Below are 25742 nucleotides of genomic sequence, written 5' to 3'. Positions count from 1 at the left end.
ATGAAAAAACTCAAATGAAAAGTCTGGCTTATAAAGCTGTCTGCTCAGACGAAATTTTCAAAAAAATCTTCATTTTTTGCGATAAAATTGATAATTGTGATTGATCGTTGCAAGTCACAACCAGTTAATCACTAATTAACATGCATTTTAATAAATCTTGATTCCTCCTTTACAGTGAACTTAGCTTTAACCTAGTAGAGGCTACTAGCCTATGTAGGCCTATGTATATGCGTAGGCCTAAAATCTGGACAGATTGGTCGTAGGCCTATTGAATAACAACCCACCTAAATATCGTAAATTTTGTTTTGAAGTTCAATCCAATGAGTCCGTTAATAAACGCAACAATTATACTTTGTTTGTTTAGTAAAGCTCAGTACCGGTAGGCCTAAAGCCGCGTAAAACTCGATAAACACTTCAAGCGACACAGCGAACGATCTCCTTTCACCCACAGCGAACGCTTACTCCGAATGTCAAGTGTGAGTCCAGCCTACGGAAAGGAGTGTGTTATATACTTGTTTTTAGTAAAAACCTTGTGCATTTGACAATGATCGGTATGCACTGCAGGAAATATGGAGTATTGATGGTATTGATATAGAGTTTGAAGCCCGCGGCCGAATAAAGTAATATATTCTTTTATTTTGATACCTCGTCGACATAACAGCTTTTCTCCGCTATATCTCTTCGGCGTGTTTAGTTTAGGCCTACGATTCCCCAGTACACTAAAGATCTATCTTAGTAAATACATGGTTAATTCGGTAAAGAAAAATAGGTATTGTTAAACTAACTCCTTGAAACCCGCAGCCAAATCACTGGTAGTAATAAATTAATTTGTACTCGATTTGATTCTCATGATGAGGAGAAACTCGCAGCTGATCCCCGGAACGACGATGTAGTAACACACGTCGATTCGTCGATGTTTACCGCTCGACAGTGCTTTTAAAATCTAAAGTAGTAAATTTCCAGTGTATTGGTAATATGATCTGATGAGGAAAATGGGCTATTGTTAAAATCACTGTTTGAAGACCGCGACTGAATGTGAAGTCTGCGGCAATGAATTAGTTCATTTATACTTGAATTGATAATCGAAGTGACAGTCGGCCTGCGGGTTGATTTCGGGATGACGACTCGAAAAACATGTCGCCCCATTGAATGGGGCTAAATTTTCGATGTTTACGGCCCGACAGCGCTTTTGTAACGATGATTCGTGAAAATGACGCGGGCTATTTGTAGATCTCAGTAAGCTGAACGATATTATATGGATTGTATATGAAACAGCGGTAAGGTAACAAAGCCTATGTTCTTTTGGTAAAAATAGTGTGGAAGAAAATAATAATAATAATAATCATGCGGATATCAATAGGGTTTTCTGTGAAATAACAGAAAACCCTAATAATAATCAACAGAATTACAAGAGGGTTTCTGCGAAAGCAGCAGAAACCCTAATAATTATGAATTGGAAAATAAATACAATAATTCACTGCTGGGCCGATGAATAATTGTTAGATATTTGACCTCATCGCGAGCAGCGCGGCGCGTCGTCATTCAATACAAGTGCCGTCCGCCATTTTGTATATTGCTCGCTTCAACGCAAAACTTAGACATCGACTTTTCCGGCAGCGATCGCTCAGCCTGACACAAAATAAAATCATGCGGTCTTCAGTATTTGAATTCTAAGATCCTAAACCTTCCGATTCCTGATGATTCATCACTTATTCCGGGTCCTAAGCTGACGAATTTTGCTCTTGAAAAAGGGTATTTTTAGCCCGCTTGGGACTTTAGGCTAATGCGTTCACTTTTCGTTCATCAGTCCGTAGATGGAATCCAGTTATTTTGGTAAGTTTTGAAGATACTTCAATGTAATGTCTTGATATTTGGGTTACACATGTATCTACCCTAGACACATCTTCAGCCCAAAAACTGGCCCTGTCAGAATCAAGATAGCAGACTGGCAGCCATTGTTGTTCGCCAAACTCAGCACTTTTTACACATTTTTAAACTTTTTGAGGGAAATTTTGAAGACGCTTTGATCAATAACCTTGATAATTCATATATTTCAAATTACCCAATGGCCCATCAGCATAAGAAAAATTGGGTCAATCGGACTCAAGATGGCTGTCCTATGACCTTTAAGTGCCCAAAAATGTCAATTTTGACCGGAATTCTGGGTCCTGTAGCTTCCTACTGGTTTGCCGTTTCTAATTGCAATTTGTAATGGGCATTCTTCGGAAAAGGATGTTTTATGCCTGAGACAGGTATTTTTGATCAACTAATTATGACGCAATTGGCGGCCATCTTGGTGTCATCAGTACTCGTTCGTAGGTGGAAAAAAGTTTTTCCACATTATATTGATACCTAAGCATATTGTGTTAGGCCTACTACAATCGATTGGAAAGTTGTAGCCCATAGCGTGTTCTATGATTTTGGTGAGTTTCAAGGACATTAGTTATTCTATATGGTCACCAGGGGGCATTGTATAGAAGAATAACTTAGTATTTCCTTATTAGATTGGTACCTAGGCATATTTTGTTACCATGATCAATTGCAAAGTTGTAGTTCATGACATGTTCTATGATTGTGGAGAGTTTCAAGTTTCAAGGTCATTGGGTTTTGCATATGGTCACCTGGGGGTGTTGAATAGAATAGTAACTTAGTATTTCCATATAAAATTGGTAACGAGGCATATTGGTAAGGAGGCGTTATCACAATCAATTAAAAAATCGTTGCTGCTGACATTTTCTATGATTGTGGTGGGTTTCAAGGTGATTGGTTTTTGTATATGGTCACCAGGGGGCATTGAATATTGAAATTGTTAGATTTTTGAGCATTTAAAACCACTTCCCAAGTGGGCATGGTGTCGGTTCTCCTAGTTCATTTACTGTGCTGAATATTGCATGTCGATGTGTGGCGTAGTTTGCAGTATTTACTGCGGAGCTGTGATGATAGCGCCCTCGTTTTAGTAGCATGTGAAGCTCACCACAATCAACGATGCCATTAATCTTAAGATAAAGGATATTCTCTTAATAAAAAAAGGTTTGTTTGAAAATATTTGAACTAAAATTAATTATGCATACGCTTGGGATTATCTCGACGAAAAAAACTTTATATCGATATGCAGATGAATTTTAAACTATTTTATTCGCATTAAAAACACCATACAGGTTGACCAATATTGTGTAGTATATAGTTGAATTCGAACGCTTGATGAACTGCGGCTGACTCGCTACGATCCTGCCTATGCGTGGGATCCGTCTCATTGACCACTGCGTCTTCTTAGCGCTACTGCTTGCCGCTGAGGTTCATGATGAAACGGTTACGTTGTAGGGTAGCCGGGATCCGCGCGCTCTCATCTGGCGTTGTTTAAGGTGCATCGCCGATAGAATGAAACTACGACGGAACCTTGACTGTCGCTTCTGTCCAGCGAATAGAGACTGCTCACATGTTCATGTGGAACTGGTGTGAGAATAGATAGACAGTACATTAGAATGTCGAACTTGTTACTAACCCGACCACACAGAAAGAACCCTGTGTAGTTGTAAATTGTTATAATATTTATCAGTTCATTTCTAAAACTGCCGGGTCTGATATATTAAAATATCATTGATCATGGTTTAAAAAAGTAATATACAGGGTAGATAGGTGGCCGGCTGTGTGAACTTTTAAGCTCAGCAATGAGTGGAGAGACAAGGTATCAATTTTTTAGGTCTTGGCTTTGAATCCTGAAAATCCGGACAGAATGTATTTGTATGGAACTTAGAATACTTTCTCATCTCCCGATACAGCTAGATTTGATTTCAGCTTCAGCAACAAAAACATAAATATGACATCTCAGAATCTTTTGATTTAACGAAACCTTATAATTCATTAGGAGCCTTATAATCTATAGTGATTATAATGTATGTATTTCATTTCAAAATCTATTAGGCCTACTTTAAATGTGTTACGTATTTACCTTCTCTTCCTTATATAAATAACTGTTTGTCATTTAAAATCTAATGACATAAACAAGTTTTATAACATGCATTTCATTTTATGTCAAGTACAAGCTGATAGAGCACCTCACTAAACCAATGAATGGTCTAGTATGGAGGATATGACTAACTCCTTCAATTCACTAACTTCTGCGCTGAATCTAAATGTGCCCATGGGCACCTTGTTTTTTCATTTAGTTCATAATGAATAATCAATAAGCATATTATTTGTTAGTTTGACTGCCGATGAAGGTTTGACAGTTTGGCGTCAGATGTTGCATGGGACCGTAACAATGTCTGGTATTCAGACTAGTGCTTTTAGCTTGACCTTTGTAGGTTACGATCCCCTCTCAGACGTGGTCCCTTAGTTCTTTCTCGACCACAACGACGTTGAGGCAATGGTGCTATAATGTCTAGACTGCCAATGCTCTCGCCAGAAGATAACATTGGAATCACAGTTACCAACTGCCTCCATCTGGGCTGAAGGCTTCAGATGAGCTGTCATTGCCCTCGTTACATGCTCAGAAGATCACTCACAATTACTGTGGCATTGGAATTGCAGCGGTAAAAGCCGTAGCAATAATTTAGGCCTAGTGAATTGTGTTTTTCTTCGAATACCATGTTTTTGGAGAAATTGAAGTAAATCTACTTATCACCTATAAGCCTATCGACATCCGATTCCTCCAGTATACGCTGGTCAGCAACTTGACTAGCAGTTATCATTGCCATGATTGCTGAGTAAAAAGGCCAAGGTCAGTTATAGATGTAGCATGTGGTGTATCGTCAGAACAAACGTCATAATGGGCAGAAATGGTGCAGATTTCGAGTTTACAAGATCTCACTGTAGACAGTTTCCCCATGTGCCAAGCTACGAATTTTTGCGCCCAGCTACGAATTGTAGTCTGGCAATGTCAGCGTTATTCCTTTCAAGTGGCCGGACTAGGAGTAATAGAATGGCCACCTTTCAGAAGGTTCCCCGCCATTGCCAACCAATGTCTCGTAGCTTGGCACATGGGAAAAACTTGCTGCTATGGTGCCAACTATGAGTATATTCATTTAATATTCACACTAAAAGAAGGCATAGGACTCTTGTCCACATCGATTTGTAGTCTCAATAGGCTAACGGTAAGATCGCACTAAAATACTAACTTAAGCACCAGAGACCAGAATTCAAATTTTGGGCTGGCGCTCAACATGTTAATAAACTACATTCAAAGCTGTTTTGAACACATTCAAATGCAATTTCGTTATGCCTGGCTTATTTCGACAAGGGACGTGACTCCTTCCGACTACTACTGACTCCTACGAGGCAACTGAGAGAAACCGCAAAGCATATAACGATTTACTTGATGAAATGTGTTAAAATAATGTATGATTTTGAAATCCCATGCATCATGTAACGTTGCATCAAGATATCTGACATAGATGTAGGTTAGATGTTCATTATCTGGTAGATGAGAGCGGGTTAAACAATCGCGTAGCGATATGTCCGCATTGACATTGGCAGTAAAGAATGGGGAACAGCCTCTTCTGAATAGAAAAACATAAAATTATGTACCTCCGGTTTATAAATATCACAGTGTTTGGATATCACTTTATTCCAACTATCAGTATCCATGGGATTATTTGGGATTAATGCTCAGCGTCAGAATACGTATGTCTAGAGCAGTGGAACGGCAGCCTACTCATGACTGAAACCCGTATGTGATCGTGCGGGAACGCCTTTACTAAAGTGAAAACCATTTCATGATGACACGAAACATCGAATGGTAAACGGTAGGCTACCACCATGATACGATATCACCAATAAAGATAGATCATTTTATTCAATTTTACCACAGTTGTTTATTGGAGGAAAATATCATTGTTAAGTACGCCGAGAACAACCATGTTGTATTATCAATTGTAAAATTCGATTCGGCTATATTCTAATATAAGTTTTCTTTTTAGGACACCCTACCCGCCTGCTGCGCACTCATAAGGGGGTAGCACCCTCTTACGCACTCGGCAGAGATTCGCTTTGTAATGCGCACCGGGAAAAAATACTTTTTATTATCTTTTCCATGCTTTAAACAACAGTGATTGAATTTACGCGTTGTTTGTCGTAAATTGCAATATTGCGATGGTTATTTGCCGCTGCTGTAGTTTTTTTGGAATTGAATCGAGCGGCCTCGGAAGCTCAGTGAGATAAGGCGTGATGCTGTTGAATCCACTATCAATGCTGAGTTACAAGTGGGTTCGAGTCCTGCTGGCTGCGAACAGTGTGCGGGCAACACTTCAAAGGCCGTACCGTTGTGAGGTTAAATGAACAATCCAATAGGAATAGTCTTGGGAAACCAAGATCCAAACGACGTACGTGAAGCCAAACAAACAAAAAGACGAACAATCATCAGCGGGCCTAAGTGACACCAACGCCGGCATCGCTCTCTTCGACGTTTTGCATGCGTACCTGCATCAGAGCTTGGAGCTCAAGATCAGAGGGTCTTGCAATTGCATTCAGAAAAATCGTTCTGTTTTTGTTTTCATTATTCAGTGGGGCCTAACAGTTCATGCTTAAAAATGGGTTTTTGTATCCAAATCTTGATTGATATAAATATCTTGGCTGGAACATGATGGAAAACATCAGAATAAACTAGTTTCGTCTTTTTAACAGAACTGATCCTTTTTGGAGCCTGATTATCTGTATTTAGTTGGTTAATTGTGGCACAATGATGAAATAAGTGCATGTCGAAAACATTAAGTACTGTCACAGCGGCAATACTCCACGTTCACCACATTTATGTGTCAGTAAAAGATAACTCTCCCCCGGGGTAGGTCGCACATACAATCTTACAATGTTTTGTTAGTGATGATGAAAGCTTGACTGACATTGTTTTTAAGCTCACTTTAGGCCTACCGGTACTACAAAGTTATCCTATCATGAAAGTATTAAAAGCCATGCTAGTCGATAAACTTAATTTCATCAGTAACATTAATTCTATTACTGTGTGTGACTAACGAAAAACCTAGAGACCAAGCTATCAGCAAGTTTGTACTGTATTGTACCTAAATGACATTTCATTAAAAGTTGACAGTCGAGTCAATTTTGATAAATATTTTTCTTGTGTTCAAATGAATGAATTTTTGCGTACAGGGTAACATTTTTATTTTGCGCTGTTTGGTGAGCCACATGACCATTGATCCTTTTGCAAAATATCTGTTTCAAAAAGCCAATCAGAAAGCAAAGACTCCTCTATAATTAGCTTAGCCGCAGAGATCAGCAGGTGTTCAGGTGAAACTGCGGTATCCTCTACTGTTTTACTTCCGGGTTTTATTTTAAGATCTAAAATTGTATTTCAATATCGATTTCTGTGAAATCTTTAGTTGATTTGGTTTTTGGGAGGAATATTTTAATTTGCACTACAGAAAATATCATTGACAATTGTGCAAAGTCCGGGAAAAATAGCTTTTTCTCGAATCAGATGGATGACCTTGATATGCTAATTAGCCATGTGCTCAAACTGCAAATTCAATCAAATTTTATTCTGCAAAAAAATATAAAATCCAAATCAATTTTACTTTATTGAACAAGGTAGAACAGCAAATCCATTTCAATTTTGTTTTATCGGGCAAATTTCAGAAAATTCAATTCTATTCTGCATTCAAATCAATAAGACTAAGGGAAAAGATTTATTTGAGGTATTTGTTCCTGCCAGCTCCAGTCGCTGTCTGTGACTGTGCTACTTATGACTTATGACTTATGAAAACACAATTGAATTGTAAGTTATTAGCCTGGGATTGACTAGTCTATGAGCTGGAAGTGTAGGACAAATTTAACCCACAGAATGCATCATTTGTACCATTTTATGAAAAGCTGACAGGCTGGCCATAGTGCCCCTTGGGGCTCTTGTAACTATACTGATGTTAGTACAAGCTACAGAACCAAGTGATCCTTTATTTTTGTTGGATATATTGCGTTTACCTACAGGCACTTAATAATCGTGTCAGCAATGTAGGTCTGCTTCCTTATGGTTATTTAAGCTTAGCGAGTTAATAAAAAACATCTATTAATTCATTTATTCCAGATACCAAAATGCCTTTATTTAAAAACAGACAAAGTGTGGAAGCCAAAAAGCGATACGAGCACAAGATATATCTGGTACAGTATGATCACCATGGAACTTGCCTGCGAGCCATGTTGGTTGGGTGAGAGTCGCTATGAAAGTGTTGAGAGCATTGCAATGAAGTTTTACTTCGACAGATTCTTAAATTTTCGATTCTCCCCCACCCTCTTGGGCTAGAAAACCATATGAAAACTCAGATTTTTTTTAGTCCACTCAAGAATGTAGTCACAGTGGGCTATTGCATTCACTTTTCGTCCGTTCGAATCCAGTTAATTCAGGAAGTTTTGAAGATGCTTCCAGCTATTGTCTTGATATTCAGTTTATGTATCTACCCTAGACACATCTTCAGCCCAAAGACTGGCCCAATCGGTATCAAGACGCTCAAAACAACAATTTTTATGCATTTTTGAAGTTTTTAAGGGAAATTTTGAAAAAGCTTTGATAAATTATCTTGATCTTTCATACCCATTTGTATCCCTGAAGGGCCCATTAGCATAAGATAAATTGGGTCAATTGGACTCAAGATAGCCGTCCTGTGACCTTTTTGGTTTACCTTTTTCAGCGATATGAAGTTGGCATTGAGCCATTTCATGTAAAATCGCGGTACGTTTTTTATGTGAGCATTTGTTTCATTGGCTCTCAGTTTAAACGACGTATAATCGATGCGATTGAAGACATGGCGAAACCTCCGTCAATTACATGGTCAACATTGTTAAAATTCTACGAAAAACTGTTTTTGGCGGGATAATTTTTAGCTCTCGCGTATAAAATTGCAATGACCTCGATTGGGGGGCGTTGTCTCTACGAGCGAATGTGATTGGCTGTTTTTGGGATTTACGGGGAATTCCGGCGCTACTGAAATAATTATGGGAAAGCCATAGAATGGCGAACGTTTCATTGGGCTAGGTGCCGTATATGTGCGAATTTCAAATGCTCATTGCTGGTGAGAATGTAATTATTATCCGCCAAAGGTATTGTTTCATTTTAATACCCGGTGATTGATTTGATTGACATTGGAGTCTAAGCGAGCATTCGCTTACACAAGGCCTCCACGTGCGCGCGAAAATCATTAGATTAGACGAGAATTAATTAATCATTAATTACCAAACATAGCAGCAAAATTCTATTCCTGAGAATGATTGTGAATTTTCTTTTTCATTTAAGTTATAGATGCAATTTTTGATGAAATATATATATGTTTTGATAAAAATGTTCCCACGGAGAAAAATTCAATTTCTTTATTTCTATGAAAAGTATTTGTATTTCTTAATTTGTTGGAAAATGCCAATTCCAATTTTATTTTCTTATAGTTTAGCGAAAATACATGTAATGAGCATTCCGCATATGAAACTTTTGTTTCCCTATCATCTTGACATGCAACTGTTTTAGCTAAATTAGGTTAAAAGTATTTGTATGTTTTAATTAGTTTCTGAAATGAATATAAAATACAGCTTAGTCTTCTATGTTCGAAAACTTTAGTTAGAATCCGAATATCCCGATCACCTTGACTTGCCACCGTTTCAGCTCAATCTGGTGAATGGTTTTCATTTTCTATTAATTCAAACCACTGGCCTCTCAGGGCAGGTTCCTACCCTGAGAAGCCAGTCGGCCTCTCAGGGCAGGTTCTGGAAAATCTGCAGAATGACTCATATGAGTTAAACTTCTGCAGATATCAGCTGCCCTGAGAGGCCAATTTAACTGCTGCGGTGATAATTACCTGCCCTGAGAGGCCAGTTCAACTGCTGCAGTTTGACTTCCAATATCAACCTGCCCTGAGAGGCCAGTTTTATTGCTGCAGTTTGACTTCTGATATCAACCTGCCCTTAGAGGCCAGTTCAACTACTGCAGTTTGACTTCTGATATCAACCTGCCCTGAGAGGCCAGTTCAACTGCTGCAGTTTGACAATCAAATTTAAGTAAAAAACCTAAATGAAAACCGATAATACTTTTTACAATAATACTTAGATAATACATAGATAGGTACACAGATATTTTGCTTTTAAACAAGATTTCTTCATAGAAATTTTCAGAAATACGATAAAATCATTTTCATGCATTTTACTAGCTAAAAGTCGCAGAATAATGTCATTTTTATGCACATAGCTTGGTCAAAGTCATTGATTATCCAAGGTGAATATTGTGAAAAACAACACGGAAAATCTGAAATTTGTGAAAACTACTATAAGTTTTTACCTGATTTTTACCTGTTACCTTTGACCTCTGATATCAACCTGCCCTGAGAGGCCAGTTAAACTTCTGCAGATATCAACCTGCCCTGAGAGGCCAGTTCAACTGCTGCAATATATCCTCGTTTTCATTGATCACCTAAATTTCTTTTCTCTTTTTGGTTTACCTTTGTCAGCGATATGAGGTTGGCATTGAGCCAATTCATGTAAAATCGCGGTACGTTTGTTTTATTTGTTTCATTGGTTCTCGGCTTAAACGACGTATAATCGATGCGATTGAAGACATGGCGAACCTCCGTCGATGACATGGTCAACTGAGTTAAAATTCTACGAAAAACTGTTTTTGGCGGGAAAATTCTTAGCTCTCGTGTATAAAATTGCAATGACCTCGATTGGGGGGCGTCGTCTCTACGAGCGAATGGGATTGGCTGTTTTTGGGATATACGGGGAATTCCGGCGCTACTAAAATAATTATGGGAAAGCCATAGAATGGCTTACGTTTCATTGGACTAGGTGCCATATACGTGCGAATTTCAAATGCTCATTGCTGGTGAGGATGTAATTATTTCACACATCCGCCATAGGTTATATTGTTTCATTTTAACCCGGTTATTGTTTTGATTGACATTGAAGTGTAAGCGAACATTCACTTACACGAGGCCTCCACCTGTGCGCGCAGAGTGCTACACGACACGCACACAAGCTCGTACAGTAAACTACTCAAGGTGATGCTGTAATGCGTGCGCGTTTGACATGAAAATAGGCTGAATAATCGTAGCAGAAGATGAGCGCTGTGTTTTCTGTTTGAAAGAATTTGTAATAAATTGTAATTTCTTGTGACCTGAAAATATTAAGCAGCAAACTACAAGTATAGGTCGAGGTATGAAGATTGTAGTCGTAAATTCCAGGATTTAAAACGATCTAATAAACGATTTCTTCTGTACCGCGGCCAACATTGGAAGAGGTTTCCATGACCCAATATTCAGCCACCCTCTGATATGTGACATCATATGAATTTTAGGCCATCCCATATTAATGGTCTGTTTGCCATAACCCGACCGACCAGACTTCAAAGGTACCGAGTGAAAACTTTTTTTCTGGGATTCATTGAAATAAATTTTATTTTTGATATAAACGGCCGACCGCCCACTGCCGACGTATGAGCTCTACGTATTATATATGTTTGAATTCAAGTGTGCATCGTGTGAAAACATGCCTTGTCAATGTGGCCTAATTTAAGTTTTCCAGGAAACTGGCAGTGTTCCAATAAGCTACCATTCATTCTCATAGTGACTATATTAAAGCTGGTAACGTAAAACCGCGCACATATTCAATGTACTGTTTCATTTTTAACACAGAGATGACGCTCTGGACAAAGTTATAATTTTAGAATAATTCTCGAAATCTACGCTATTAGACAAATTTCCCGTGCACAACGTAGATGGTTTTTGCGATATTGTTTCCATGTAAAAAGGTGATAAATTTGTTTGTTTTTGCAAAAAAAATTTTTCTTACCTACCGACTCATCCTGAAAAGTTGAGTCGGTGTTACGGCAAACAGACAATTATTTTGGGATGGCCTTATTTGAATATTTTTTTCATATAGTGAAACATATTTTTTTTTGAAAATATAAAATAATTTCCCTGCCACACCTACCTGTACCCTACAAACTTTTGGACGTGGACCGTAACCAAATGTATATCTTTGGTCTTATTTGACTACAAAATAATTCTTTAAGAAAGATAAAATACAATATAAACTTGTGAAACTTTGAAGTCACGAATTAAAAAGATTTTTCAAGCAATGCCCTTACTCCAAACAACCTCTAGCTTTCAAGGTAAACCACACTTTGCCCATGGGCAATTTATTTTCATTTTGATAAAACACATTTTTCCTACATTCACAATCTAGGCTACAGGCCTACGCATATTGACAAAATCAGGCTGAAAATTCGACAAATGTTTTGAAGGCCTATTGATATAATGAGTAATTGCGTGCTCTCCTAATCTCTTCATCACCTCCCATTCTGCGAAATTCAGTGTGTGTGAACAAGCCGATAGCCAGTTAAATTATGATGCGATAAGGACTTTGTTATTTAACACAAGTGCGTTCATTTATCTATTGATGCAAACAGGTATACACTTAAAAATACGTATGCAAAGGTAACATAAGAAAGTGAAGTGCAAAGAAATTTGAACAGAATTTTATTGTAAATTATAAAATACAAAAAACAACAGCGCCGCTTGGAATTTTATGATTTCATTAAATTGTTACAAAAACTTGTATGATCGTTATCATTAATTACCAAACATAGCAGCAAAATTCTATTCCTGAGAATGATTGTGAATTTTCTTTTTCATTTAAGTTATAGATGAAATTTTTGATGAAATATATATATATATGTTTTGATAAAAATGTTCCCATGGAGAAAAATTCAATTTCTTTATTTCTATGAAAAGTATTTGTATTTCTTAATTTGTTGGAAAATGCCAATTCCAATTTTATTTTCTTATAGTTTAGCGAAAATACATGTAATGAACATTCCGCATATGAAACTTTTGTTTCCCTATCATCTTGACATGCAACTGTTTTAGCTCAATCTGGTGAATGGTTTTCATTTTCTATTGATTCAAACCACTGGCCAGTCGGCCTCTCAGAGCAGGTTCTGGAAAATCTGCAGAATGACTCATATGGATTAGACTGTTGCATACACAAACACACGCGCGTACAGAATACACCACTATAGTGATACTGTAACGCTGCTTGCTGGCGCATTTGACATTTAATCAGCAGAAGATGAGCGCTGTGTTTTCTGTTTGATAGAATTTGTAATAAATTGTAATTTCTTGTGACCTGAAAATACTAAGCAGCAAACTATAGGTATAGGTCAAGGTCTGAATATTGTAGTGGTAAATTCCAGGATTTAAAACGATCTAATACACCGATTTCTTACTGCACCAGTATTTTAGCTTCCGCAGCCATACATTCAGCCACCCTCTGATATGTGACATCATTTGAATTTTATTTGAATATTTTTTCATATTATGAAAAATATTTCTTTGAAAATATAAAATAGTTTCCATGCCGCGCCTACCTGTACCCTACGAATGTGGACCGTAAACAAATGTATATCTTTGGTCTTTTGACTACAAAATAATCCTTTAAGAAAGATAAAATAGAATATTTAAAGTTGTAGAACTTTGAAGTCACGAATTAAAAAAATTTTTCGAGCAATGCCCTTACCCCAAACAACCTCTGGCTTTCAAGGTAAACCACACTTTGCCCATGGGCAATTTATTTGGGACCAGTAGCTTCCTAATGGATGCCATTTTTAGCCGACTTGAGACATTACGAAATAGCTACTCATTTAACCGAGCTAAAAAAGGGAACTATGGCTAGATGTGGCTGGTGGTAATTTTTTTGTGGGAAGTGATGATAACATAAATAATAGAAACAATTTCCTTTTTTTAGGCTAAAGAGCGTCCAGATTCTGCTTACGATATTTCTGAATGTGAAATATCAGAGGTAAGAAATATTGTTTACCTGCTACATCAACTACCCAGGCCATCAGTGGCCAACGTACCTTTCTTAAAGTAATAGTCATTGAACATGTACGTGTGCTCGTATGAATTATCTTTTTGAAGTGTCATACATATGTATGTATATGTTTCCCCCTAGGGACCATCGTCATAATGAAATTTCTGGGATCAGATGCAAGATGGCCATCCTTTCATTTTTTATACACAGAAACTACTTTGGGCCTCCATTGCTCATCAGGCCAAATCTGTCCATTTCAAATAATGTGCCCACTCCAAAAACCTAGATCCGTCCTTTTGGGCCTTATTGTTCTTAAGTAATTCACAATGAAGTGAATTTTGTCATTGGGAATTCATTATTTTATTTTGATGGATAATTGAGGGGGGCATATATTTGAGGGTTGACTTCATGAGCCAGTGATTTCTACTGGTGCAGTTCAATACCTCATGTAAAGATATAAAAAGAAACGATGACGGATAACCTTTTTAATGATTTCCCATTTCAGGTTGGCCATGGAACATTTTCTCTATGCAAAGTACTCCATAAAGAAGCCTTACTTCTTAATAATAACTGGCTTTCAAGTTTAAACAGTGGAGGAAACCTAGTTGATCTATCGTCTTGTATCAGGGTTTGTAAAAAATCTTATTCGAGAAACATTAGATAAGTGGTGGTATTTGATAAAGGAATCATTTCATTATATCCCATTTTCAGGTTCTTGATTTGCACGACAATGAGTTTGCAACGTTACCAGATGATATCGGAAAACTCAAAAGTCTACAGGTTTGTGTTATCAAATTTCACAATTTTGGGGGTTTGACAATATTTCTATCCCGCTGTGGACTTTCTTGGAATCATCTACCATGTTCTGTGAAATGGTAAATTTCGAAGTCATTGGTATTCACCAGGCGGCTATAGATAGTGAAATAGCATAGTATTTCCATCTTTTACAATTCCTATACATATTTCAATACCGCAAACAAATTTTCCAACTGTAGTTTTTGTTGGTAATAATGTGATAAACGTTTGGCCATTGTTGCAAGTACTGTGTAGGAAATTGTTATCACTGTTATAGAACATTCAATTATTCCTTTCATTAATTTACTTAATGTCAGTGGTTGAAATGATTTGTTTTTTTGCCAATAGAAAACTATTAGTGAAATTTATCAAAATTGCCCTCAAGCCCCCAATGGTTGAAGCATTTCAGAAAAATTTTGTCATTCGATATATTTTTGCATTTCTTCAAAAGTACAGTACAGCTTAGAATTAACTTTCCATCGTTAACGTTTATTGTCTCTTTCGTGTACGTTAAAAAACGGAAATTAATTGGCATTTTTTAAAGAAATTAAACGTGTTCCATTGATTGTTGTATCGGCTTTAAAACGCTTTCAAATCGCAAACGATTTGCAGTTTTCGTTTAGTTAATTCTAAGCTGTACCATATTCATTCAAAATGAAATGTGTTAAACCTTGTTTTTTCAGGTACTGAATGTTGAAAACAACAAACTAAAAAAGTTGCCAGATTCAATAGGAGAACTACACAATCTGCAAACATTAAATCTCCGTTGTAAGTGTATAGTTGTATGCCACTCGATTTAGAGTTAGTATGGACACATATATGCGTATGACAAACATATTAGTTCTGACCCTGCAAGTGAAAAATGTGTTGAGGACTATCAGACCTTTTGTTAGCATATCAGCTAGTTGTCATAATGATTTATAATTAGTAAATTTGCCAAGGGAGTTCAGTTTTAAAATTGAGGTGAGGGTAAGGAGCAAAAGCCATCAATTTGTGAAATGTTATTTCATGACAATTTTGATTATCTTTAAGGTAATAAGTTAAAAAACCTGCCGACCACCATTTGTTCCATGCAAAGTCTACGCAATTTAGACATATCAGAAAACCATATAACCTCTCTTCCTCTTGAACTATGCCGAGTTAGAACATTAGAAACCTTAACTCTAGACGTGGATCGGATGCATATACCACCAAAAGGTAAAACTTTCTCAATCTATCCCAGTTGGCCTGTACCTAGTAAGGCTTAGTGAATTGTACATAAATTCCAACTGACATCATCCGGCATGAACAGCCAAATGGCATTCTGTAATGTTAACGACTGCCCAAGACATAATAAAAAAACTCTCAACATCTTTTACTAGAATATACTGTAACCATGATGATGAATTTTGTAGAATTGGCTTGTTCAAAACGATACATTTTCAATTTTCAGAAAACTGTAGAAATGGTACAATCGCCATCATGAAATATCTCTGTGAAGGTACAGTTGTTGTTTTCAATTAAGGATTTCTGACTGTTCAGCAGAAACCCTACTTATATCTTGTGTTGCCTATTACATGTATTTTTTCCCCTTTTCGCGCTTTCTTAACTATAGGAAAAGTATAAAGCCTAGCCATTCTCTACCATCATTCAAGTCAAATACTGTGTATCACAAGTTTAGTTACAGCAGTAATGATAAATCTTTGACCATTTTCAGCTACACACACTGAATACATACCACCTTCTAAAGTATTACTTAATGTATTGGAAGTGCCGAAGGGTGTACCTTCGAGCACCAGTGGTCATTCTTTACGAGCACTCCAAATTGAAAATGAAGTTCAGGTAACAACTTTTATTCTTTACCAATGCCCTGGTGTCACGAATATTTATGTTATATTTTACAGTCATTACGCACAAAGGAACCCAGATTAAAAAAATGTAAAAACCGATTCAAATTATTTGTGTATACATGAAACTGGACCCACTTTAAAAATTAAAAGCAAATATTCATTAATCTGACATTCTGAATCCCCATCTTCGGAGATTTATTTGAAATGAATATTCATTTCAAATAGATCTCTGAAGATGAGATGAGGGATTTTACCTGAAATGTCAGATAGAACCCCACCTAGACCTCAGTCTAACAGTTGGTCTGACATTACCCTATCCGAGAGAGTTACTTTCTTCTGATAATTATATCCATTCATAGTCGGAATGTCGCTCCCTCCTCCAGCTGGTCGGACCATTTGCTGCCTGGAAGGTAGAGTGCAGTCTACTTCGCATGTAATGTCGTTGGATTTACTGTAGATTCACTTTGATCGTCTTATTTCCCAGGTCCCGATTTTTTCCTTCTATTAGACCTTAAAAAACGGCGATTATACCGTATTTTCGGTAACATAGATCACTTATATCGTATGAATTATTTGGTCCCAATTAGTCAAATCAACGTAATTATCCTCTGATCTAACGTATCGCAAAAATTAAATATAGCTGCAAAGCAGCGATAACGGGTTTTCTGGATGCATGTGATCGAAAGGAAAAATTAATTACCGGGTATTCGATGAAAAAATAAAATGAGATGATTTGGATATTATCGGAGCAATCCTCTTTTTGACAGATTTTAGTAAACCTGTTTTTTCTTGCATATCGAACAAACTGAGTTCGTGTTCGACCACAGCATGGCAGCACAATATAGTTGGCGCCAATATTTGTGGAAGCACTGGCTAGATTTTGCACATCTGAGAAAATCAACTTATTGGTTCATAAAATTAATTTGATGTCAAATTGTTAGTGCAATTATTAAGTAATTTATAAAGCTAAATTTATAGAATTAAAGCTAGAAATCAGAAGTACGTAAAATACTACTAAATAATAATCAACATGACATGTATTGAAAAAGTTAATTGTGGAAATTGGTTTGGTTTCCTCTTTATCAGCGTTAGAGCACTGGTACAGGCTTGAAAATGAGAAGATAATCATCTTGTATTAAGCAGCTATTGGATAAAATTACAGATTAAAAGCAAGTGCAAAGATTTATGTAAACCCACCATAAATGGACGAAAGAAAAACAGTTAAAAAGTACTATAAATCCTTTATTAGTGATTAAAATTATATAAATTGTTAAACTTTTAAAAGAAATAGATAGCAGTTTGCATTGGATTGTTTAAAATGAAATTACAGATAATAAAAGGTCAAAATTTATGTACACTGAGAATATAAATGCAGATGTTATGATAAAGTGATATCTAGTTAAGCTTGGAATAACTTATTCCAAGATATAAATTGTAAATAAATCTGAAGGATGAAATGCAGTAGAGGTACAAGATTCAGAGGAGATTACAAAAATAGAATAAAACGACATGTACTGGTGTGTATATAAATACTTGTACATGTTTTAACAGATCGTGGAATTACTTGTCCAAAAAGTAAATACTTTGATAGGTAATAAATGTTTTATAGTTGAATAATCATCTATAATAAAGTATTGAACAAGGGTTGAATAAGAGAAATTTTTAACTCTTTATAGAAAATATCAGATTCAGAATTACATAATCCCAGTTACAGATGACATCTCTGAACAGACAAATGGATGTATTAAAAAATTTATATTAACAAGTGCATATGAGGTAGTATATTAAACTTATATAAAAACTTAAAATAAAGTATTACATGATTGTAGGCATTTTTAGCCTAGATCACTTCACAACAAATTAATAGACTTACTAAATGCACAAAAATATTAAATGGTTGTATTTTGCTCAAGATTCAAGGACTGCCAATGTAAATGATCAGTAGCAGAATATGAGACTAAATAATAGGGTTCGTGTACTTCGCTGAAAAAACCACTGAAATTTCAGGGAATTCTTGAAAAACACTGAAATCGTGCTAGGAACCGACTATACACGTTTTGTTATTTCTTCTTAGTCTTTACCTAATCAAGGTAAAGACTAAAGCACGGTTCAGGACTAGACAGCAGCCTGGATGAAATAACAAAACGTGTATTGTCGGTTTCTAGCACGATTTCAGCATTTTTCGGCAATTCCCTGAAATTTCAGTTGCTTTATTTCAGCGCTTTATTTCAGCGTTTCAGCTTTTTCAGCGAAGTTCAGGAACCCTAAATAATAATAAATGTATATAGGATCAGATGCAACTTCAAAACGTCCTACAAAATTAAGTAATCATATGAAAATTAAAATAAAGCATTACATAGCATAAGGTATCACTGTTGCCCTATTTTTAAATAACGGACAAAAAACAATTATATGACTGTAGACAGATTCTCTAAAGTCATTAGTCAGTATATGAAATTACGTAAGAAGGTGCACTTGACTACCAGTTTGCAAAATCAAATGCAGCGATTACAATTAAGGTTACATCATACTCATCCCTACAAATTTAATGTATGGATTTACTTTTTAGCTTTGGATGATTTTGTGGAGTAGTGGCAACAGTTTCAGAGTTAGAAATTATGGTACTGCGTGTACTAGTGGGAGCAGTAGAGAGGACAATAGCACTGGCTACATTGTCGTGAGATACATGAATAGTGATAGGTCCACATTCAAGGAAGTAATCTTCTAACAGATCAGGGTTATCTAATAAATGAGTCTTGGACAAAGGAGTAAGAAAATTAGACAGGGTCTCATCAAAACTCCTTATCTTATGATTCATAACATTCAAGAAAGCACAGGTGGTGGATTTCAGTCGAGAATGTAACTGTTTCATTCCACAGTTGCTGCATTTCAAAATGTTGCTACCAGAGATTTTAGTTTTGCAATTGTTACAAGAATATGACTTAGATACTTTAACTTCTGTAGTTTCACCTGTAATAACTTTATCCTTAGGTATCTCTATTTTAAAATTCAAACGAGGTAGATCTTGAACTTGGGTAATGGATGATGAAGGTGTAGATGTCAAGGTTTTAATGTCATGATAATTTCTGACTAATAGGTCTGTGAATTTATATGAAGAATCTTTAGAAATCTCTCTGATATGGTCACCCCATAAAATTAATTCCATCGAATGTGTTTCATCAGCTATAATGAAGGACTGTTTGTCCATTTGTGTACCACGAACATCAATACGTTTAATTCCAGAGTATTCACCAACTACAGAAGCAATGATGTTTACCTGAAAACAGATGATAAAAAAAAATTGCTTAATAGAGAAGGTATATGAACCAAACAATTAACAACAATGCATAAGAAACAATGATTATACATGAAGAGCCAGCTGTAATTCAGATTTGGAAACAATGCACAAATGTGGGAAGATTGCGCCATATGTTCAAAATGATAAATTCTAAATTGAATTAACATGTGCAGTGCCACCAGGTGGCGATTTTACGATGTCGCAAAAACTTACGTCGTCGGTAATTCATCAATACGTCGTGACATATGGCATAAAATAATACATCGTCGTAACAATTATATAGTGTACGTCGTCGCAGCACTCCCATGAATTGAGCACTTGCAAGTCAAAAATTGTCATGAGAAATCTTACCTTTTTTGGATCAAAGCCACCAGCACGTCTTTTTCTTTTAGGCATGATGGTAGCCTACTTAATGTGAACAATTTGACCTGTTGAATAGATATCAAACCATGATTATGGTTCCAATAGTCAATACCTTGTTACTCGTAAGACTTTAATCACATTCAGCAAACATCTAGTGACTTAACTACACCCACGAGAGACTGGTGTGAATTCAGCAGAAGTTCTAACACTAGTAGATTCTTTTAGATTTAATAAATAAATTCTGGTTTTTAAATTCTTTTAATCTGTAAATAGTGGGATTTTATCTTATTATCCGTTCACCACGCTTGAGTGTGGTCATCGTTCTACTAGTAGATTCTCCTTTCGGAGCGACTGCAGTTTAGGTGTCCCTAATGGTTATGTACCTAACCTAACCATACCACTATTCTTTAATAACACTAGCGCCACACAGTGGAAAGGTGACCTAAACTGCAGTTAGACCCTCCTTTCTACTACTACTAATTATTCTGTCACCCATGCTTGCGACGTTTTGATCCGTAATTGGGTTTTTCCTTAAGTTTTTCTGCTTTCATCTATCAGCGATACAGACAGTAGGGTTAAAACATTGAAATTGAACTGATTTTAACTCAAGAGTTAACTCTAATAACTCACAACTGTGGAACCGGGCCCAGGCAGGTGAATCAAACTTTGGCAAGGGCCGGAGGATGAAATAGTACGGCCCGACTTCCTCCACCAAAAATTCGTGCTGGCTATAAACAACTACAAGAAAGTGCTTCATCCTTACCTTTTACGTTGTTGTTCACTAGAGCTTATACACAACACAACAATACACAAACAAGTTTATAGCGAGAAATCAATTCGAGCGCATGTAAATAAAAAATGGCGTCTGAGCAGTAGCATGATACGCACTAAATTCAAAATTACTTTATTACCAATATTTTCTAAGCATAGTTTCATTGGTTTCCTCATTAATTAAATTTAGAAAAACCAAATCAAATATCATAATATTTTTAATAACCTACAAGTACATAATGAACTTTTGAATGGTCTAACCCCAGTATAGTCCCCCGTGATTTGGAAATTCTCGGAGCCCTCCTTTATTTACTTACTAAATGACGTCACAAACTGTTATTTCCCCGGTGCTTGTTGTCTAACAATACAATTCAATTCTTTATTTACAGTAACCTAATAAGTAATTTTAAGTTTCAAATAGGATGGAAAGTACATTCAGACAATCTGTTGGTTCAGAGAGACCGTTATTACAGTATCAATTTATACATTTCATTTCGAAGCTGTCAGTTGCCGAATCTGAATGAAGATGAATTTTATTTGACGAAATCGGCGGAAAATATATAATAATAATAATAATCAACAGAATTTCAAGAGGGTTTTCGACGAAAGTCAGAAAACCCTAAAAAATGAGAAAAAAGTATAACAGTTAAAACCAAAAGTTTAAATACATTGCAATAGCCCTACTACTGTACAAGCACACACACTCACACACGTGTCATGTCTGAATTATCGATAGTTTCCATGACAACACTTACATATGGGCATACACAATACGCTAACAGTAGTCTGTAGCGCGTTTTTTAAAGCAGCAAGATGAAAAACGGTGTTTAACTAACTACTGTTTCTAGTATACTTTAGTCTATTTTAGTGTTTTATTTTTATTTAGATATTAAGGCTAATGCTCCTTGATAATTGAGTAAACAAAAAAGAAATTACGAGGGCAGAAAAAGTGATTCTTTAATATCAGATCCTTTAGACATAGGCATGGACTTTAAATCTATGATAAGCAAAATGTATTCACAAACATCGGCATGAAACTTTAATAGAATTTCAAGCCTCTTATTTCCTCTCTGATTTTTCAACACATTGAACTCTTTTTTTGCATACAGGCATGTATGGATATCCCTTGGTTTTAAATGACATTCGGATATAACAAAGTTTCTACGGTATATATGTATACCGTATTTTGGTTATAACGTAAAAATTATCTGGTCTTAACTGCTACGTTACATCCCAGGTAGACTGTATATGGCTCCCCTCCCCCTACCATCATAGGGGGTGTGGGATCCCATGGTCCATAGATTTCAAATGGTACCATTACTGTTCTCACTCGTGAGTGTTGCTACTGCTTGCCCCCGGATTTGGGGGCAGGTACCTCCCAAGTTCCTGTTGTCGTAGTTTCCCTGGTGGGCAGACCCGCAAAAACAAGAGAATGAATGAACAGCGTAGTTTCTTTATACAGAACAGAAATGCACCGCCGGAAAACTGTATTTCACAAATATATATACCCAAAAATAATCAGGTGTGAAAAGGCAGTGTATTTGCATTCCAGGATTATCAGATAGTAACAATTTAACTTTCAACTCCTGTTCAGGAATTCAGGGCCCACCGTTGCATCCGTGGCGATGCTTAATGAATTCCTGGATAGCCAGATGAATCGATTCAAATCTGAAGGGAGTCAGTGATCTGAGCAGTCCAGTGGAAGTGCAGCGACTGCAGTGGCGAAAGCCGCGGCATTAATTTACTGAATGACGTTTTTTTTCTTTGAATACCACTATTTTGAAGAAATTAAGTCAATTCGCCGCGGCAATATTAAGAATCTGTCCAAAATCGGCATTTTGCCGCAGCCATAAAACATTGCTTCCACCGCGCCTGCAGTCAGAGACCTCCAGGGAGCCATTGCCCTCAGACACACCTTTTGATTTGTCTTCACTATGTCCAACATCCCTTGCAGTGGAGGAGGACAAATTATTCATGGATGATTGTATGCGCAAGTTTTATACTGACCAGGCCATAGCTGAGCACCAAATCCCTAAACGGTGGATGACTGGTTAAGCGTTCACAGAAATTGGTGGTCAAATCGGAATTGAGCCAGTTTTTCCAACTTTACCAGCATGGCCGTAGAGCAGCAGCAACTGGATGCCTGGCTATAGGGCAAGGTTCAACCAGCATCGTTTACCTTTCCGCTGCAGGAAAGGCCCTTGCAACCATTTTCTCCATCTGATCCAGTCAGAAATCGGCTGGGGGATAGGTCGCATGGTGCCTTGGGCGGGTATTCCACCATTTTGGGGATAGACCCTAGAGGCTGTGAAGGATATAAACCTGTCGTAGGCCTATTTTCAGGCATGCATGAAAGTTGCTACGGCTGCTACCCAGGTGATGAGTTTTCAGGGCCTGACTATTCGTTCCCTTGGAGGGGAGTTACAAGAGATACTGAGTGTACTGTCCTCCGCTCAGGGGTCGGATGTATCAGCGGCTTTTGACTTTTTCTTAGGAGCAGACTGGGTAATGAAGTCTCTCGCCATGGTTTGCTAAGACGCGACTCCTAAGATAGCACAGCTTCAGACAAATTTGAATCTTTCTCCAAGGCTTTCGAATCTTTAGGGTTTAGAGAAAGTGCGATACCTATCCTTTGAGCGGGAAAACCTGCTCTTTAGGTCTCCCCTGGGCTCCTCAAAGAATTTTTCAGGCGCTGAGGCTAGTGAGCAGTGGTCAAAACTGAATGACAGACCCAAGCGCTTTGCGCCACCCGCCGGATACTATGAGGAAGAGGCCATGAGCAGTTTTTTCCCTGCCCCAACTCCAGTTCCTGTCCGCGGAGTAAGCAGTTCCTCAGATCACCGTCCTTCAGACTCCCCATCCAGCCGGTTGGCAGAGGAGCAACCCCCAGAAGAGTTATTCTGGGGTAGTGGGACAAGAAGCAATGAATGTCCAGTCGAAGGCTGCTTAAAAAGCTATGCCAACTGCTGGTCCTACAGGTTTCAGAGATGGGAGGGTTTCCGTTTTAAGTTTTTGGAGAAGCTCCACTTATTAGTGGACCCTCCCAATATGTGTCCAAAAGCTGGCCAACTATCTCGTATCTCCCCAGCTCTGCATGTGCTGTTGGGGAAAGGGGCGATCTAGCCAGTCAACATCTCATCCCTGGCTGGTCTTTCCCAGATATACACAGTCATGAAGGCCCCCAGACTGTGATAGATTTGTCCAGATTTAACAAGTTTCTTTATGTCCCCAAGTTTCATATGACCACTCCAAAGGAGGTAATTTAGTTGCTCAGCCCTGGTTAATGGGCAGCAACCTCGAACCTCAAAGATTAGTACTTTCAGGTTCCTATTCATCCCAGGTCTTCAAGGTACCTGAGGGTAAAATGGTGAAACAAGATTTATCAGTTTTGCGCCTCCCTTGGGCCTCAGCTCCGCACCCTTGCCTTTCTAGAAATTGGTGAAACCAGTGCAGAAGTCTTTGGCCTAAGAATGTTCGTCTATTTTGAAAACTGGCTCATCATATGGCACTCAGAAGAACAGTGCTGTTCGTTAGTTGTGGAGACTCTCGAGCGTACGGCATTTAGGTTTCGGGATAAATCTCAAGAAGTTAAGTCTGGTTCTCAGAATCTTAACACTACATAACTATTGACAATTTGTAAACAAATTTAACTCCAATCTCGACTTTTATTGGTTAGAGATGGGAATCGCTCATCACATTTCACATCCTCAAAGATTATCTACAATATCTTCAGATCTTAACTGAGTCACTCTAAATAGAACTATACCCCAAACTATAGCATGAGTAGAGTTTTCAGTATGTTTATATTGTCACGTATCACTGCAAATCTGAAGCATATGTTGCTACAGTGAATTTATAACAGGGAATCTGGCAAGCGATCTCAAAATGGTCACTTTTCAATAGTTGACTTTGAGAAACGATTTGTTTTGAGAGTAGCTGCTATGGTAGGAGTTACTATCACAAAGTCACTGTTAACAGGCAGGTGGTTTTACAGTCACCTCTACTGCTAGTGTGCACTATCGAAAGCAGATGTTTTAAAATGCTCACTTTTCAATAGTAGACTCTTCGAAACAGCTACTATAGAAAACCAACCGAATTGAAAGCAATACTATTTCAAAGTGACTGTTTTGAAATGTATACTACTGGAAAAGTAGCTGATATTGTTAATTGCTTATTGTTCTCAAGTGTTCTCACATGTTCTTGGATTCAGCCTTTCAAATACCATTGAAATTAATTTGCAATGATAAGAAAAACCTCTAAGAGTTCATGCCGGGCCATTCTGTTTAGGTCAGGTTGGAGGGGTCCAATTGTCTTAAAAATTAGAGGTCATAAAAAGTTCAAAATCCTGAAGATCATAATCCTGTCTAATGCAATCTAACAAAAAAAGCCAGATTAATTGCTTTTGGCGGTATTGAGCTGTTTTGAATTGACGAATTTGACAGAGGCAATGTGTTGGTGGCTGTAGAGAGGAGGCCAGTCAGAAGCCAGTGAGTTGGTCCACGTTCGCAAAGCAGCTTTAACATCAACATCCTGGAAATGTTGGCAGTAAAGAAAGCCCTCCATTGTTTTCAAAGACAGCTCACAGGCTGTCATGTCCAGTTAGCCACAGACAATTCCACAGTCTTGGCATATCTCAAGAACCAAGGTGGAACCCGGTCATGGAACCTATCTGCACCGGCTAAGGTAAATTTCTTGTGGTGTCAGGCATGAGGAATTCCATTGTGGGTATCCCATTTAGCAGAGAAGCTGAATGTTCTGTTGGACGCGTTGTCACATCAGGGCACTGCAATTCCGACCAATTGGTCTACATAAGGAAGTTGCGGATGGGATCTGTGCCCTGAATGGGGATCCGAATTTCGATGTTTCGCAACAAGGTTGACCCCGAAATGGGA

General features: G+C 37.5%; 1 protein-coding gene across 1 annotated transcript in view; it reads left to right on the top strand.

Annotated features, from left to right (window-relative positions):
* The window catches only part of LOC141908631 (E3 ubiquitin-protein ligase LRSAM1-like), a 65273-nt gene that overhangs the window by 11188 nt on the left and 28343 nt on the right, over positions 1 to 25742 (top strand). The window contains exons 2-9 of the mRNA XM_074798741.1: positions 8033 to 8106; positions 13729 to 13782; positions 14300 to 14422; positions 14506 to 14574; positions 15273 to 15357; positions 15622 to 15786; positions 16022 to 16069; positions 16286 to 16410. Coding sequence (XP_074654842.1) covers positions 8033 to 8106; positions 13729 to 13782; positions 14300 to 14422; positions 14506 to 14574; positions 15273 to 15357; positions 15622 to 15786; positions 16022 to 16069; positions 16286 to 16410 — 743 coding nt within the window. The remainder of the gene's footprint in view (positions 1 to 8032; positions 8107 to 13728; positions 13783 to 14299; positions 14423 to 14505; positions 14575 to 15272; positions 15358 to 15621; positions 15787 to 16021; positions 16070 to 16285; positions 16411 to 25742) is intronic.

This window comes from Tubulanus polymorphus, chromosome 7 (assembly GCF_964204645.1).
Source record: "Tubulanus polymorphus chromosome 7, tnTubPoly1.2, whole genome shotgun sequence".
Taxonomy (NCBI): Eukaryota; Metazoa; Nemertea; class Palaeonemertea; order Tubulaniformes; family Tubulanidae; genus Tubulanus; species Tubulanus polymorphus.
This window is presented reverse-complemented; position numbering and strand designations above follow the sequence as displayed.